The sequence below is a fragment of the Artemia franciscana genome, chromosome 15 (assembly GCF_032884065.1).
Source record: "Artemia franciscana chromosome 15, ASM3288406v1, whole genome shotgun sequence".
NCBI classification, from domain to species: Eukaryota; Metazoa; Arthropoda; class Branchiopoda; order Anostraca; family Artemiidae; genus Artemia; species Artemia franciscana.
Genome location: NC_088877.1, coordinates 31,430,762 through 31,448,819, shown reverse-complemented (window position 1 = coordinate 31,448,819; position 18,058 = coordinate 31,430,762). Strand labels below are relative to the sequence as shown.

Below are 18,058 nucleotides of genomic sequence, written 5' to 3'. Positions count from 1 at the left end.
TTAGGTCCTACTTACCTAAATTAAATAAAAACAAGTTTTTTTTAACTGAAAGTGAGGAGCGACATTAAAACTTAAAACGAGCAGAAATTACTCCGTATATGAAAGGGGTTGTTCCCTCTTCAACGCCCAACTTTTTACGCTAAAGTTTGACTCTTTCTCTCAACTTTATTTTTTAAAACAGTAAAAACTTAGCGTAAAGAGCAGGGCGTTGAAGAGGGAACAGCCCTTGGTTAGTATTGAGCCGGGTCGCTCCTTACTACAGTTCGTTACGAACTGTTAAAGGTAGATTACATCGACGGAGCACAAGGTGTTCGGACATTCTTAGCTTCCCTGGTTGAATTATTATGGACCTGGTTACCACTTACTTCTTTCTTACTTGTTAGAATTGCCAGCTCCAGTCTATCACTGGCTAGTACATTTCTCTGACTGAAACACTGTCGAAGTTGATATAGCTATATACTTTTTAAGCAAAAATATTGCTTTTTGTAGCATATAACTGGTGAGGACGAAAGAACTGAGCGAGTGAAGGGAGGCAAAGCCAGCTCTTTTGTTAATAAAATTCAAATAAAATTCCAACACGATGCTGTATTTCACAAATTAATAGTGATATCAAACTGAAAAAAAAACCACAGATAACAAGCAATGTATATTATGACCGTGAAGACAATTGAAAACTGTGTGTTTTAGGACCAATTCTACCATACACGGAACTCTTTTTTCGTCAGCAAAAACTACGCACAATATTCTTCTTCCCATTTACGAAAAGTTCCAAAGGATATGGGTAGAGATGCCCATGATGCCTGGATTGTTTGCAATAATTCTACTGAACACCCAAACTTTCCGGTGATATATTACATTTTAACCTATATTTTGGTAGTTTTGAAATAAGGGAATATAATACCAACATATACGCCCACACATTTCTCTGGAGGTGTTGCAGCGGGGGGGGGGTCAACGGTTTAAGCATTAGTTGTTTGGTTTTGTTTTACAGAAAAGCAGTCGTATTCTCCTATGTTAAAATATTAACAGAACCTTTTAATGCATACTCTACATTAACAACAAGAAAGCTTTCAGGTATCCTTGGGCAAGGTGATTTCAGGTGACCCCGGGTTATACACAATAGGTGATCAAGGTCCCAGTGGATCCATATAGATCAAAAATAATAATAAGAATTTAGAAGGAATTTATGCTTGAAATTGTTTTTTTTTTATGTCTTGAGTTGTTTGTTTGGAGTTTGGTGCATACCAAGGACTACAATTACGCCAAAAAGCTTGTCGGACGACACACATAATAAAGAAAAGCCATACTGTGTGCTCTTCTGTTACGACCAAGCAATTTCGTTAGAAGCAATTTAGTCTTTTATTAGAAAAAGCAATTTGTACTGTCTTCGGACGGATAATTCTAAGTCCGGAAACCCCCCCCCCCTACTTGGGCAAACAAGAATGAAATTTTAGCTCATTTCCCCTGCCATGAAACAAAACCGAGTGAGTTTCCAAAGCTAGGAATAAACTTCGTCACAATTTTAATTAAACTGAATGATAGTAATGGGTAATAGTCTCCTGCCTTTAGGCTTAGGGTACCTGTACATAATGTCACCCAATGGTTTTCGGAAAGAGTGATTCACTGGCCATGACCGACATAACCAATTATAAAGGTAGATTAAAATAGAAATCATATAGACATGGGACGTAAGAATCATAAAGAAACACGCGGTAAAAGGCTACTTCGAATGCGGAAGGGGGTCTACGGGAACAAAGGCAATATTGAATGTCTAAAAATCAATAATTTTTAAGAAAAATCAGTACAATACTTAGAGTAGCAGACTTGACTAAATGTTCTTTTAAAGTTTACTAGTTTTGTGTGAAACCTTTTAAAACTTCGTAACGGGCCCATGTCAAGGAATTTAGGAAAACTAGGCCCACTCAGGCCTTAGTTCAGAACTACATGTAAAAAGCTGAGCCCAAACACATTAGGGATTTTTTTTTTGTGAGGGGGGGGGGTTTCCTGATTATTATTGTTTCATTGATAACAGCAATAATTTTAGGAACGAAAATAAACTAGAAACTACCATAAATAGTAACTAATATAATTTGGGAAGAAGGGGGAGAGATTTTGTTCCGAAACTAGCTTGTTTTTGGTTATACTCTAGGTCAACCTGATTGTCTAAATTAAATGGAATCTGTTTTAATATTATTCTACTTCCAGAGAAATAATGGAAAATTTATTCGAGTTGGACTAACGATTTGTTTAATGTGTCAAACATATCTTGATTCATCTAAGGAAAATTGGTCACCACCTAAGAGGGATAATCTTACATGCAAAATAACATATTGCGCCGTTGGTAAGTTAATTCTCTCTCTCTCTCTCTCTCTCTCTCTCTCTCTCTCTCTCTCTCTCTCTCTCTCTCTCTCTCTCTCTCTTTCTTTCTCTCTCTCTCTCTTTCTCTATATCTCATAATTAGAAGTTTTTCCGATTATACTGTATGCTTTAGAAAGGTAGTTCGCAAACTAGGTATACACGTCCCGTGGGTACGTTTAGAAAGTCTACTGTAAAGAGTATATACTTTTAGATAGCTTTGTGCTGTTAGACTCTCTTTCCCTGTTCGTGCTTTCCTATCTCACTCTCTTTCCCTCAACCTTCCCTTTTCTATGTCTATCTGTCTTCCTTCCTTTTTTGTCTTCCAATATGAAAACCAAAACTTCCCAACAACAAAGAATGTCTTTTTAGTTTTTTCTAATTATATTTTACAGTTGAAGATAGCTCCCGGGCTTAGAAAAATAACTGTTTTCAACACCTGAAAAGAAACCTTTAAAAACTCTAGCTGGTGGGGGCGTCGAAGAAAAGGTAAAATGAGCAAAAATACATGCTGATTTAATCCATTGTAAACTAAAACGCATATGATTGATATTTGTTCTTTTCAAAATTATTCTTATTCGCGTTTGACAATTTTGGACTCAAGATAAACATGAAACAATGATATATTAAAAAATCCAGATGCCGGGGTAGCTTCGAATTTTCTATAGCAAGTGCAAGCTATAAAAGAAAATGGTAGTTAGAGTGAAAAATTATCGAGAATCCAAAATCAAAGTATTTTTTCAGTATTCCGGGCTTAGAGAGTTAGCTTGACATTTTCGGACTCGTGATAGACACTTTTAAAAGGAGGATATTTAAATAACCAAAGGCTTTGTTCGCGTCTCTAAAGTGCACTTCACAAAAACAACGTACTTTTTCTTTGTTCCAATATTTCTTTATCAAATAATCGATGATCAAATTCCTATATTTTTAAGACCTGGTGAATAACAATAGCTTGGAAAGTTGTTCTGGGTGAATCAAACTTTCAGAAATTAATGTATTTCGTCTACTTTGGCTACATTATTCAAATGAATTTCTTATCTAATCGCCACGCAGTTTCAATGTTCACTATGGGCACAGCAAAGGATGGCGGGTAGTGTTTTAAAACGAAAGCCAACACTGGTTAATTGTAACTACTAAGACTTAAATTCAAACAACTACAGTTTGTTATTTAAATGTAATAAAATGTGCTGTTACAGACTGTATTAGAAAATCTAGCATTCAAATTTGACAAAGCTAATTTTAGGAATCATTGTCATTTATTAGAAATTTGAAGGGACTTGAAAGGATAAAATTCGTAGATTAACCTTGCCAAGTTGAATTTAATTCGTCTAAAAATTATTTGACTTACTGAAAAGCACCACCCTTCTTTTTGGATTTACTCTGCAAATAGCGCGTTGTTTATTAGGTGGATGAACATGAACAAATCCTCTGGCCTGGGTCGTATCCAGGATTTTTTTTCGGGTGGGAGGGGGGTAATAGAAAACTTTAGAATCTATCAAAATGTGTTTATATTCATTTTGTTACGTTTTTACGGGTCAGACAACCATTTGAGGGGGGGGGGGGGTGAAACACCCTAGCACCCCCTGGATACGGCCTTGCCTCCAACTGCATTTTAGAATAGGCCTTATCCTGTTCATCCTGTGCCTCCACAGGGACTCATCAAGAGGGGGATGTTAATCATTCCTCTTATTTGCTGATACGACGATGTCCTTTCATAAAGGACTGATTTGTTAGTAAAACCCATAATGAACGTAAAAACATATTTTACTACCAAGTTTTGAGATAGCCATTTTTTAAATAGCCCAAAGGAAGATAACAAAAATTCATAAAAGCAACAGTTTAAAGTCAAATATCTTTCGTAAATCTCATCTAATAACGGATTTGAAACAAAGTAATTGTCCACTTTGGATGCGTTAGCTAATTGGCTATACGTAGTTAGATTGCCAACGTAGCGGCTTGTCAACGTAGCGGTAATCAGCGATGCAAGGGTAAAATTTAACATAAATTATGCAAATAAGATACAAAATTTTCCTGATGTTCTGACTATAACTCAACTATGATCACTAGGTAATATTGACAAGAAAAAAGTGACAAACCAAATGGAATTCAATTGGCAATCAGGAACTGGACACATGCTAAAGGGGAAAAAACAGGCCTGTATAATTGAAGTTCAAACATAGTTGGTGATTGTGAAAAACACATTCCTTGCTAGCTTAGGACTTTGAATTTTGAATAGACTTGAAAGGCTAAAATTCACAGATTAACTTTGCCAAGTTGAATTTAATAGCTCCGTTGTCCTCTAAAAATTATTTGACTTCTAGAAAAGCACCATTCTTCTTTTTGAGTTTCCCCTGCAAATAACGCGGTGTTTAGTTCACTGACAAAACATGCCACCAATACCACCATAATAACTAAACATTCATTAATCTCTAAACATTCACTAATAATGAATATTCATTACAGCAATAATAATTCCACTGAGGCTGGAAGGTGCTGCGGAAACATGGCCTCAAAAAAAGCTGCATAATTTTGTTTTCCTTTTAACGAATATTCTTTTGGATGTACAAAGTTTATAGGGAAAAAAGTTCTTTTGCAGCAAATCCGGGAACTTCTGTATTAAAAGCACATAATCAATGAATGCTTTTTTTTTCGTTTGTGAGTGACGGAATTAAAAGCAAACAAAGTTAAATGGCGGAATTAAAAGGAAAGGAAAAGCTAAAAGACCTAATGACTGATTTGTTGCATCTACCAAAAGTGAGCAGGGACAGGGGTTTCTTAGTCTTTTTGTTTTGGCAATTGGAATTTAAAATCGGTAACCTAATTGGTCTTAAATAAGGCGAACACCGCTTCCACAATCATTTCAACATCAACATTTGGATGACGTTTTAGGATTAAATTTTACACGGTTAAGGCTCATTGAGGGGATTTCGGGGCATACTATAGGAACGTCCTAATCAGTTCTGCATTTTTGTATATATCTCTTTAACTTTTGGTGAATCAAAAAGAGCAAGTTATTAAGGTCTTGCGCAAGAAAGGTACCTGAGCCATTTTAGATGTGACCATATCTAAGGAAGCAACATAATAACCTCAAGTAACAACGCACGTGATTAGAAATTATAAGTAAGTTTGAAAATCAATGTTGAGAAAACTAAGTTTGTGAGGCTAAGAATAAGTGAAGACGAAAAGGTGACTTTAGGTAGCGAAAAGATCGATCAAGTGGACAGCTTCACTTATCTCGGTAGTTTTAATAGTAAAGACGGTGGGTGCAGTGAATACGTTATAAGTAGGATAGGCAAGGCCCGATATTTTCTTTCTCAGTTGAAAAAATTTTGGAAGCTAAGTAGGTAAATCTGCGAACCAGGATTAGAATATTACGGAATGTTTTGGGTACCCGACTGACTGACCGTATTTCAAACAGTAGGCTATACAAAAAGATCGATTCAATCCTGCTTTCAAGGGCTATAATGAGAGAAGAATAAAAAGGCCAGGACTGACCGTATTTCAAACAGTAGGCTATACAAAAAGATCGATTCAATCCTGCTTTCAAGGGCTATAATGAGAGAAGAATAAAAAGGCCAGGACTGACCGTATTTCAAACAGTAGGCTGTACAAAAAGATCAATTCAATCCTGCTTTCAAGGGCTATAATGAGAGAAGAATAAAAAGGCCAGGACTGACCGTATTTCAAACAGTAGGCTATACAAAAAGATCGATTCAATCCTGCTTTCAAGCGCTATAATGAGAGAAGAATAAAAAGGCCAGGACTGACCGTATTTCAAACAGTAGGCTGTACAAAAAGATCAATTCAATCCTGCTTTCAAGGGCTATAATGAGAGAAGAATAAAAAGGCCAGGACTGACCGTATTTCAAACAGTAGGCTATACAAAAAGATCGATTCAATCCTGCTTTCAAGCGCTATAATGAGAGAAGAATAAAAAGGCCAGGACTGACCGTATTTCAAACAGTAGGCTATACAAAAAGATCGATTCAATCCTGCTTTCAAGGGCTATAATGAGAGAAGAATAAAAAGGCCAGGACTGACCGTATTTCAAACAGTAGGCTGTACAAAAAGATCAATTCAATCCTGCTTTCAAGGGCTGTAGTGAGAGAAGAATAAAAAGGCTTGGACATGTTCTGTGTATGAACGATACTATATTGCCAAAGATTGTCCTTTTCGACCAACTATCTAGGGATAAATGGAAAGTAGGAAGTCCTTGGATAGGGTTGAGAGGATGTTGTAAAGAAAGATTTAAAGAAGTGAGATCTTCCTGGGAGGGTGTAAAGAGGAAGGTTTTGAATAGACTGGGATGGAGGAAGAGCGTGTAAGCTGTGTAAGCATCAGCCAGCTTAGTGCTGCTGTGAGTTGTTAGTAGTAGCATTAATAATAAATATATAATACTCTCTAAACATAATTATTTAATATAATTATCTTATACAAGGACACTCTGTAATAATTGTAATAACAATAATTATCACCTATAATTCCAGTGTAAGTAAACACGTTAACGAACCGCTGTGACCACACAGAAACTTTTCTTGTGGGTTTTTCTAATGGATTGCTGAAGAAAAAAGTGCGTTTAACAAACGTTGACAACTAAAGATTTGATCTAAAATTTGTCATTTTTATTTATGCAACCAAATATTATTTATGCAACTAGCGATGATAGCATGGGAATAGCATAAATTAATACACTTTGTGCTACTAAACCTAAAATGGACGTTTATTTCTTTTAACTCTTAATTCTCGAGCTTTCCGTAAGTTAAAAAAATCAAGTTTAAAGCTCTCAAGTTAAAAATCCAGGAACGATGACAATTACTCTGTCGAGTTAATTGAGTTCTTATTTGTAAAATCTTTGAGAGGCTTATTAACAGTGAATATTCTATGCAACACACTCATTTTGAAACCAGAATCTAGTGATAGTAAATATGAGGATGTTAGAAAAAGAGATTATATCGATCCATTTAAATCCTAATTTAAAAAAAATCATTCCTCTGCTTCCCCTCTCACATGGACTTATTATATATTTTAACCTCCTGTGTGTTTTTTAGCATTACGGTTTCGCCTTTGCTCATATCTACTTATACAACTTTCTTGAAATAGTTTTTGGAAAATCAAAATAATTCATACTGAATTATTCTCGGTAAGTTCCTCATAAATTTTCATCCTGAAATCTATTAATGCCATAACTACCGGGGTACGCGGTTGCCTTTCCTATTTTTCAGTGTTGAGCCAACTGTTAAAGTATAAGATGCATCTAGATTGTGTAATAGGTGGCCAGCGTTTACCCCCCTCCCTTCCCTAGAAAAAACCGTGGAAAATGACCCCCTGGAAAACACCCCCCCCCTGAAAAGCACCCCTACGTGGAAAATACCACCCCAGTAAATAATCCCCCCTGGAAAATAAGGCTTTCCAAATGTGAGAATTTTATTTGAGTTTTTTTCGGTAGAGGGAAGGAATTTTGGTTATTGTGTATTATACGCCACTCACTCAAGTTCACGCTCAAACTGCGAGAACAAACTGGTTTCTTCGTTAGTTTCTTTCAGCTTAGCATGAGACAAGACAAAGACAAGTGACAGAATAGATGGGAAATATAGAATAAAAATATTTTGACAGTTTCAAGTCAGAAAACAATTCTTACTTCATAATATGCAGAATAACTGTATCTAACACATTTTGCACGCAGACCCACTATACTTTATCCCCTTTTCCCTAATGTGCAAATATATAGCCAAAACGTGTTTCTAAAGTAAAAAAAAAAAAACATAACCGGTTTGTTCTCGAATCTTACACATAGTAAACTTCAGTGAGTGACGTCTAATACACAAGTACCGAAATTTTTCATAGAGAGAGAGCCGAATTTCCCAGTATCATAGGCAACGCTATAACATTGCCCATAGTAAAGGCCATACGGCTCCAGTGTTCTATTATTATTTTCTCTTTAAGAGGCGCTTCATATGGAAGAGGTCGTAGTATGAACTTCAAGGGGGCTCATTCGATGGTAAATCGAGAGTTCTAGTGCCCTTTTTAAGAGTCAAAACTCATTGGAAAGTAACTATTCCCCCTACGTGCCCTTTTTCCCTCAATACATCCCATAAAAAATTTTAGGTAGCCATTTTGTTAAAAATAGTTCAAAGTTTATATAACAAAAACTCCAAGGTCGACAAAACCCCCAGGACCAGTGGCAGGCGTTGTAAGTTATCACCTGGGGGCAAATATGATTCTTATAGAAGGGATGCTCGTATTCAATTTAGAGAAGGCTCATTCGTTTGTAAAGTTAAAGTTCTAGTTCACTTTTTAAGAGTCAAACGAGATCCGAGGGCGACTAGCCCCCCTCCCCACGCCCTTTTTCTCCAAATACATCCAATAAAAATTTTGAGATAGCCATTTTGTTAAAAATAGTTCAAAGTTCAGAAAAGAAAAACTCCTCAGGCGACGCAACCCCCCAGGGCTTGGGGGCAGGTGTTGTAAGTTATGATCTGGGAACATGTATGGTTCTTATGGAAGGGATGTTCGTATGAAATTAGAAAGTTCTAGTTCAGTTTTTAAGAGTCAAAAGAAATTGTTGGGCAACTAGCCCCTTCCCCTCCCTCCCGTTTTCCCCCAAATGCACCCAGAAAAAATTGTGAGATTGATATTTTGCTGAAAAAAAAAATCAAAGGTCAGATACAAAGAGTTCTGAGGTCGACACAACCCCCCAGGGCTCAGGGGTAAGCGTTGTAATTTTATGCCCTTGGGGCATATAGAGTTCTTCTGGAAGGAATGCTCGTATAAACTTCGGAGAGGGCCCATTTGATTGAAAATAGCCCCCCCTCCTCTAACGCCCTTTTTCCCAAAACCGTCCAATACAAATTTTGATATAGCCATTTCTTTTTTTAAATAGTTCAAAGGTAAAATAAGAAAAACTTCTGTGTCGAAGCAACCCCCCTGGGCCCAGGGACAGGCGTCGAAAGTACGCTATGGGGGCATATATGGTTCATATTGTAGGGATGCTCGTATAAACTTTGAAGAGGGCTCATTTGATTGAAAATTGAAAGTTCTATTTTACGTCAAAAGAAATCCGAGTGCAATTAGACTCCCTAGCCCCCTTTTCCCCAAACTTATCCAATACAAAATTTGAAATAGTAATTTTTTTTAAACAGATAAACAGGATATAGCAAAAAAAATCGGGAGTCAACGCAACACCCCAGTGCCCAGGGGGGCAGTGTAACTGAAGCCAACTAGTCCCCCTCCCCACGCCTTTCTTTCCCAAAGCCATCCAATACAAATTTTAAGATGGTCTTTTTTTTAAAAATAGTTCAAAGTTCAGATAACAAAATTCCGGTGTCGACACAAGGCAGGCGTTGTAAATTATGTCTATGGGGCATATACGGTTCTTACGAAAGTGATGCTCGTTAAACTTCAGAGAAGGCTCATTTGATTGGAAATTGAAAGTTCTAGTTCACTTTTTAAGAGTCAAAAGAGATCCGAGGACAATAGCCCCTCCACGCCCTTTTTTCCTTAAACCTATCTGATAAAAATTTTGAGATTGCCATTACGTTGGAAATAGTTCAAAGGTCAGATAAGAAAAACTCCGATATCAACGCAACCCCCCAAGGACCGGGGTCAGGCGTTGTAAGTTAAGCTCTGGGGGCATATATGGTTCTTATGGTATGGATGCTCGTATAAACTTCGGAAACGGCTCATTTATTTGAAAATCGAAAGTTATATTTCACTTTTAAGAGTCAAGAGACATTTGAGGGCAGCTAGACCCCTAGCCGTTTCCCCCCAAACCCATCCGATACAAACTTTGAGATAGGACATTTTTTTTTAATAGTTCAAACATCAGATACCAGAAACTCTAGAGTCAACACAGCCTCCCAGAACCCAGGGTTAAGTGTTTTACGTTATGTCCCAAAGGTGTATAAGGTTTTTATCTAAAGGGTGGTCGTATAAACTTCATAAGTGGCTTATTTAATTAGACATTGAAAGTTCTAGTTCACTTTCTAAGAGTCAAAAGACCCAAGCATAATTAGCCCCTTCACCCTAGCCCTTTTCCCCCAAGCCCATCCGATACAAATTTTAAGATGGCCACTTTTTAAAATTGTTCAGAAAACATATGACAAAACTCTGGGGTCGACAAAACCCTCCAGAGTCTGGGGAAAAGTGTTTTAAGTTATGCCATGGAGGTGTTTAAGGCTCTTATGCAAAGGGTGGTCGTAGAAACTTCGGAGGTGGCTTATTCTTTGCAAATCAGAATTTCTTGTACCCTTCTTAAGAGTCAAAAGTTATCGGAGGGCAAGTAGCTCCACCCCCAAGGCCCTTTTTCCCCAAATGCATCCAACAAAAATTTTGAGACAGTTATTTTGTTAAAAATAGTTTAAAGATCAAATAATTAAAATGCTGAACAAAATGGCTGTCTCGAAATTTTGATCTGGTGACTTTGGGAAAAAATGAGCGAAGGAGGGGGGGGGCTTCAGTGTCCTCCAATTTTTTGGGTCACTTAAAAAGGGCAGTATAACATTTAATTTGCGTTAGAATGAGCCCTCTGTCGATATTCTAGGACCACTGGGTCAATAAGATTACTAGTGGAAGAAAACAACAAATAAACACGCATCCGTGATCTGTCTTCTGGCAGAAAATACAAAATTCAGCATTTTTGTAGATAGGAACTTGAAACTTCTACAGTAGGATTCTCGGATACGCTGAATCTGATGATGTGATTTTCGTTAAGATTCTATGACCTTTAGGTCATATATTTATTTAAAAGTTTATATATTTAAAATCAGCATAAAAATAAAATTCTTTTCATGTAACTATTGATATCAAAATTTCTTTTTTTAGTCACTCCTTACTCCATATCGCTGCAATTTTTGTTTAATCACTGAAAGCAAGCAATTCTCAGGGGAAAACATTGAAATGCCAATGATATTGAATAGCTAAAAACAGCTAGTAGTTTATTTTTCTTTATCCGGAGGCTGAGGCCGTGTAATTTCAAATCTTGATTTTTGCGATGAGCATTTATGTCATCAAAGCTTGTTTTTATATTATTCAATGTTTGGAATTTTTTTTACAAAATACTCTCTAATTACAACTTTTGTTGTTGAACCTTGGCAAAGCGAAGAGTTAATTAATTGGAGCAAAAAATACACAGAGATATCGAATTCATTATAAAAATTATATACAAAGTGAAAACATCAATGCGTTTTCTTTTAATCAAATTCTAAAAAATTACTGAAGATGTATTTGCCTCCACAATTAAAAACAGGGCCAAATTCACAGGTTCGTCCTTGTCAACATTCACAACTTCAAACAATGCAATAACGCCCTCATTATTGTTTCCGTCTATTTTCATTGGAGTACACGTGACCATTGTTGATATTCTTCTAGTTATCCATAGCGTTTCAAGTAACAAATGGCATATCAAATTGTTCGCTTTTTTGGATCGGGCCCAAGAACAAAGAGATAAATCGTGCACAAGATTTAAACTCTGTATTTGTATGCTGGACATCCAATTCACAGTTGCGTTCCTCAAATGAACCAGCATTTCAAAAATTGTTTATGTTTTTCGAGAAGATGTTAAGCGAAGACTATGTTGACATTAATGTAAAATTTCTTTAAGATTTATGCCTTGTATTTTATCTGAATATGAACACTGCAGAATAGTAAATAAATATCAGTCACTGTTATTAATGTATATAAATTGTTTTTCATTGAATAATTACATAAGATAAATAACTTCATAACATATATAAGTCACATGAAAAACAAACATTCGAAAAATTAAAGCTGAAACAAATTAAAGCTTGTTTCTTCTTGGTATTACAAAAGAAAAAAGTTTTCTTTTCTGAAAGTAAGGAGCGACATTAATTTTTAAAAAGGTCAGAAATCATTCTGTATATGAAAGGGGCTGTCCCCTCCTCAACGCCTCTCTCTTTACTCTAAGGTTTTCTTTATTGTTTTTAAAAGTAGAGTTGTGACATATTCAAAGTTTACCATAAAGAGCAAGACGTTGAGGGGACAGTCCCGTTCATGTAGGAAGTAATTTATTTTTGTTTTAAGTTTTAATGTTCCTCTTTACTTTCAGTGAAAAAATAAACTTGTTTTGTATATGATTTCTGAACGTTTTTCAAATAATGCAGGTTCAAATTTGGCTCACCGCGCATGAAAATTAAAACAAAATATGCATATTAATTTTGATAGATTTATTTTGTATATAAAAGGTTACCGCACCCTAAACACCTGGCCCTTTACGCTAAAGCTGTTAGCATTTTTAAATTTATTCCTTTTCTAATTAAACAGCCCCCGTGTTTCAGTAGCCGGCCTAAAAAAATTGGGACACACAGTCAAACTTAAGCGTAAAGATCAAGGTATTGAGGAGGTGACAACCCTTCAAATATTGAATAATTTCTGTTCTTTTTTAGTTTTAATGTTGCTCCTTATTTTCAGTTAAATAAAAATTGCTTTTTCAAATCAATTTCTGATCGTTTTTTCCAAAATAATGTCGACGAATCTAGCTCACCTTTTATGAAGTATACCTCCCCCCTTATGAAACACTCCGCTGTTGAAATTTTATCCAAGTAAAGCATATCCCCCCCCGTAAAATTATGACCCCGGATCATATCCACATGTACCATAAGGCAAAGAGAATGTAAGACAATTAAAAAGAAAGTAATGTGCACTCTCACCCGTCTCATTAACTCCAGACAGTGCTATCCACGCTGAAAATCCCCCATCCCCATAAATTGCTTTCGAACGATTCAGCCAGAAATATTCTCCTTGGCGTTATTTCATTTGAATGCGACTTTAATCTCTAATCGGTTTCTCGGTTACTCCTTAAATGCCCCTTCCGTGGAAATTATTTCCTAGAAATCAAAACTTGTGGAACGTAGCCCCTCAAATAATTCCCCGGGAACATCTTAACATGTAAAATTTGGAAAAGAGAATGCAAGATATTTGATAAGAATTTTCCATAGAAATACTGTCAAATCCTCCCATTGTATCAGTTCCCCTTGAAAATTATCTCCTCGACAATTTCCCTCCCGTAGGAAGAGCCTTTCTATAGAAATCTATCCCAAGAACGACCCCCCCCCAGAAAATGTTCTTAGTACTTCCTAATAACAAATACTATGCGTAAATAATGGATGAATTTCAAAACTTAGAGGCCTTTTCCCACGGACTGTAGGGGGTCATTTTATACCTAAAGACAATGACATTTAATCTTGCAACTATATTGAATAAAATGGTTATCTTAAAATTTTGATCAGACAATTTTGGGGAGAAATTGCTGTGGGAGGTGGCCAGTTGTACTAAACTTTAATTCCCGTTTGAATACATCCTGACTCGATCTTTTAGGCTCATTTTTACATTATGATCACCCTTTGAAAAAAACCCAACAAATTAACAAATATTCGTGATCTGTCTTCTGGCAAAAAAAGCAAAGTTCCTTATTTTTTTCTATAGGATCTTAAAAATTCTACAGTAGAGTTTTCTGGCGCGCTGAATATGATGGCGTGATTTCCATTAGGACTCCTTGAATTTTAGGAGTGTTTTTCCTTGATAAAAGTAAATTTTATCAAGCTTGTAAATTTTGATGGTTAGCTGTGTATCTTCAGAGAGGATGTCGCCGTTTTTTTTTTTTTAAAGTGGGTCACTGTTTTGCTCTTCAAGTGTTCAATGAATGATGCTTCTAATTCCTATGTAAAAGTGCTATTGACCAGCGTTTCCAACACCGTATAATTGTACCGTTTTTGGCAAAAATATAGTTCCTGGTAAAGTGCGGTACATTTGAAGAATTTTTGGTACAATCAAAATTTTCCGCCACTTTTTGATTTTATTCGCTTTGTATATATGCAATACAATTTCCATATGTGACGTTTCTTGAATGTATTTTAACAGGAAACAAGAAATATCAGTTGCATCAAGCAATGAAAAAATCTGCAAGGAATATAAGATATAGGCAACATAGGATTTTCTCTTAGAAATGGTAAAAAAAATAGCATTTAATGATGTAAATCAATATTGTAAATATGTTTTTAGTCGTTTTCAGAAATTTGATAATGTTTCCATCTGGAAAGGCTTGTCTTCAATTTTTTTTAATTTTTTTTAAGAGACTCCTTGAGACTTATAGAATTTCAGCAAAGTACAGCCGAAGATATTTACCGGGTATATTTGTCGCAGCCCAAAACGGATTAGTGAGATTTTAGAATTGCAGAAGTTTATGGAATTGAAAGAACCTCCGATTTTGAGACATATAGCAACTCGATAGTTGTCTAGACAATCCGTTGTTGCTTGATATTTGGAGCAGTGGAATTGCTTGACTTCACTCTTTCGTGTGGAAAGTAATAAAGAAGCCAACAAGCCGGGAAAGGTCACTGCCATATTAAAAATCTGCTTTCACGGGTTTTCAAGGCTTATTTTGCCTTCCTGGTTCAAATTTTGAAGTATATCGAAGACCTAAACAAGTAATATCAGGCAGAAGAGACCCAGATTCTCTTATCTATAATCATTTTTCTGAAGCATGCAAGATAATATTATCCCACTTTTTGTTGCCTAGTTATACGAAAGAAAGTAATTCCCGCTTCATAAGCCCATATGACACCAACAACTACGTCGATGTCAAGATTATGGAATGTGGGAGTGGTGTGGAAGGGATTTTTACCAAAGAAAAGGTATCTATCTGACGCAGTTTTAAAAAAGAGCGTAGGAAATTTTGATCCTGATCTGTGATGAGATGAGAAAACGTTTTATCAGCTTCAGGTATTCATCGGTAAGAAACTTCGATAGGCTTCATCCATGCTATGCTATAGGAGTAGAATGGCTGTAATCAGTCAAATCTTGCGCTTCTGGCTCAGTTTCCAAATTCACTGAGTGACGATGACCTGGAAGATATCTTCCAAGGGTGGGAGAGATTATCCTTTTTCTCTGAGTTTTGTAATTCAATTGCCTCAGATCCAGCCATATTTTGGACTCAGGTTTACAGGCAAAAAAATGTTAATGGGTCAAAGTGTTTTTCTCTTCTCGGGCGTTTCATTTTAAGCCTACTTGCTCTCCCACACGTTCCTATGGTTGCTGATCGAACTATCTCTACTGTCAATCTGAATAAAACCAGCATTAGAAATTGTCTCGGTTTCACCACCTTAAACGAGCTTCTCAATGCAAAACAGATTGTCCCAATGACTTGGAAAATACCCTTGAAAATGGTTCTGTATCCAATCAGAGGCGCCATTTGGGACAAATCTTGGGGTGGGCAAGGGGCATTTGACAGAACTTAAGACTTTTATTATGAATCTAACCCACTTTCAAAGTTAACAATGACTAATAGCAAATACCGTAATTACCCCTAGGGTCGTCAGGTAATTACGTTCTTTGGCTAATAGGCGTGCAGTTAGTTCAAATCATTTGAACAGAATGGATTATGTTGGACATAATGGATAATTATGGACGGAAAAGGGCCCTTTGTGATGGAAGCTTGGGCCCCCTGGAAAATCAGGGGTGGGTATTTGCCCACCCCTGCCCCCCGACCCCCCAAATGGCGCCTCTGTATCCAATGTGGAAAAACCGTGGAAAGGGATATGAAAAAGCTGGGCTGGGTTATTGTCAAAGACGTTCTGGTAACAACATTCTAATTACGTCTAAGGTGTCGCTTGAAGGGCTCCTGTAATGTCGCTAAATAAGGTTTACACCCGGGGGTATATTCACTTTCTACGAACCAATTAATGAACAAAAACGCGAAATTTGCCTGAGGCTCTCTAAGATAAGGGAAGGGATATTCGGAAGTAGTGAGTTGATACTTCCAGGTGTCTTGAATAGTACGTCGCTTCAGTTTATTTGTAGAGTAGCAAGGTATCTGGAAATTTTGTCAAATAAAAAAAAGTATATAAAATAAAATAAAAAAATATCAGTATAAAGTATATGTAATGTTTTATTTATGTATTTTTTTGAGTGTTAAATCTTCTTTTCAACGACCATTTTTTCAAGTATTAAGTACTAGTGTTAAGTTGATCCAGTGTTTCATATAAGTGTTTTATGATGATCGCGGATCAAACTCTATGTTATTTTGCCTTTCGTTTATTGTACTGTGTTCATGGCTGTATATTTAGCTTTAAAATACATTTATCTATCAATCTATCACGAAAACTAAAAGTTCTAGTGCTCTTTTTAAGCGACCAAAAAAATTGGAGGGCACCTAGTTCCCCTCCCACGCTCCTTTTTTCCCAAAGTCACCAGATAAAAATTTTGAGACTGTCATTTTGTAAAGCATAGTCGAAAAACCTAATAGCTATGTCTTTGGGGACGACTTAATCCCCCACAGTCCCCGGGGGAGGGGCTGCAAGTTAAAAGCTTTAACTTGTAGGATCTTTCCATGAAGGAATTTATCCTGAGGGAAGAGAATTTTAATAAAGTCGTCGCAGGATTTTCTAGCATTATTTAAATAAAAGAATATAGATAAATACAATTATCTATACCTATTACGCATATAATCGCGTTCGTCGTCTCCTCAATACCTTGATCTTTACGCTAAATTGTTTTTAGTAATTTAAACTATTTATTCTACGGCCTTTGAGTTTCACGGGTCATCTTAGAGAATTGGGACAAAATTCAAGCTTTAATGTAAAGAGCGAGGTATAGACGAGGGGAAGAACTCCAAAACATACGTAATAAATGTATACAAATATATAAGTTGGTTACATAAGTTAATTCGTAAGTTATGCATATTTATTACTAATAAAAACTTTGGTAAAAAAAAGGTTCTAGTTGCAGGAACCCCTCAAGCAACACCTTAGACGTAATTAGAATGTTGTTACCAGAACGTCTTTTACAATAACCATAGGATATTACCATTTATGATAATAAATAGACGTGTTAGGTGGAATTTGATAAAGTTAGGTTAAACAGTACAAATGTAAAAAAAAACTGCAACTTCCAAAAAAGGAACATTTGTGCTAGCTGTTCATTTTTTCTGCTGTTTCTTCTTGGATTCCACTTTGGATACAGGACCATTTTCAAGGGTATTTTCCAAGTCATTGGGACAATCCGTTTTGCATTGAGAAGCTCGTTTAAGGTGGTGAAATCGAGACAATTTCTAATGCTGGTTTTATTCAGATTGACCACAGAGATGGTTCAATCAGCAGCCGTGGGAACGTGTGGAAGAGCAAGTAGGCTTAAAATGAAACGCCCGAGAAGAGGAAAACGCTTTGACCCATTAACATTTTTTCCCCTGTAAACCCGAGTCCAAAACATGGCTGGATCTGAGGCAATTGAATTACAAAGCTCAGAGCAAAAGGATAATCTCTCCCACTCTTGGACGATATCTTCCAGGTCATTGTCACTCAGTGAATTTGGAAGCTGAGCCAGAAGCGGTGCCAGATTTTTTTGATTACAGCCATTCTACTCCCATAGCATATCATGGATATGCTATCGATGTAGCCTATCGAAGTTTCTTACCGATGAATTCCTGGAGCTGAAAAAACGGTTTCTCATCTCATCACAGATCAGGATCAAAAATTTCCTACGCTCTTTTTTAAAACTGCGTCAGATAGATACCTTTTCTATGGTAAAAATCATTTCCACTCGACCCCCACATTCCATGTTCTTGACATCGACATAGAAATTGGTGCTATATGGGTTTATGAAGTGGGAATCACTTTCTTTCGTATGACTAGGCAACAAAAATTGGAATGCTATTATCTTGCACACTTCAGAAAAATGATTATAGACAAGAGAA

The 18,058-nt window shown here is 36.4% G+C and overlaps 1 protein-coding gene across 1 annotated transcript; it reads left to right on the top strand.

Moving 5' to 3' along the window:
• The first annotated feature begins 316 nt into the window (after positions 1-316).
• Positions 317-7,496, top strand: LOC136036628 (ceramide transfer protein-like). Its single transcript, XM_065718929.1, has 3 exons — positions 317-843; positions 2,206-2,341; positions 7,404-7,496. Exons 1-3 carry the CDS (start codon positions 778-780, stop codon positions 7,448-7,450), a joined length of 249 nt encoding a protein of 82 aa, XP_065575001.1. The 5' UTR covers positions 317-777; the 3' UTR covers positions 7,451-7,496.
• Positions 7,497-18,058: the final 10,562 nt, after the last annotated feature.

Bases quoted from the DNA above. Each gene is read 5' to 3' on its own strand.
- LOC136036628 (XM_065718929.1), top strand. From the start codon at position 778: ATGGGTAGAGATGCCCATGATGCCTGGATTGTTTGCAATAATTCTACT. The intron at 844-2,205 runs GTGATATATTAC...TTCTACTTCCAG, and splicing joins CTGAACACCCAAACTTTCCG to AGAAATAATGGAAAATTTAT. The intron at 2,342-7,403 runs GTAAGTTAATTC...TGTGTTTTTTAG, and splicing joins AATAACATATTGCGCCGTTG to CATTACGGTTTCGCCTTTGC.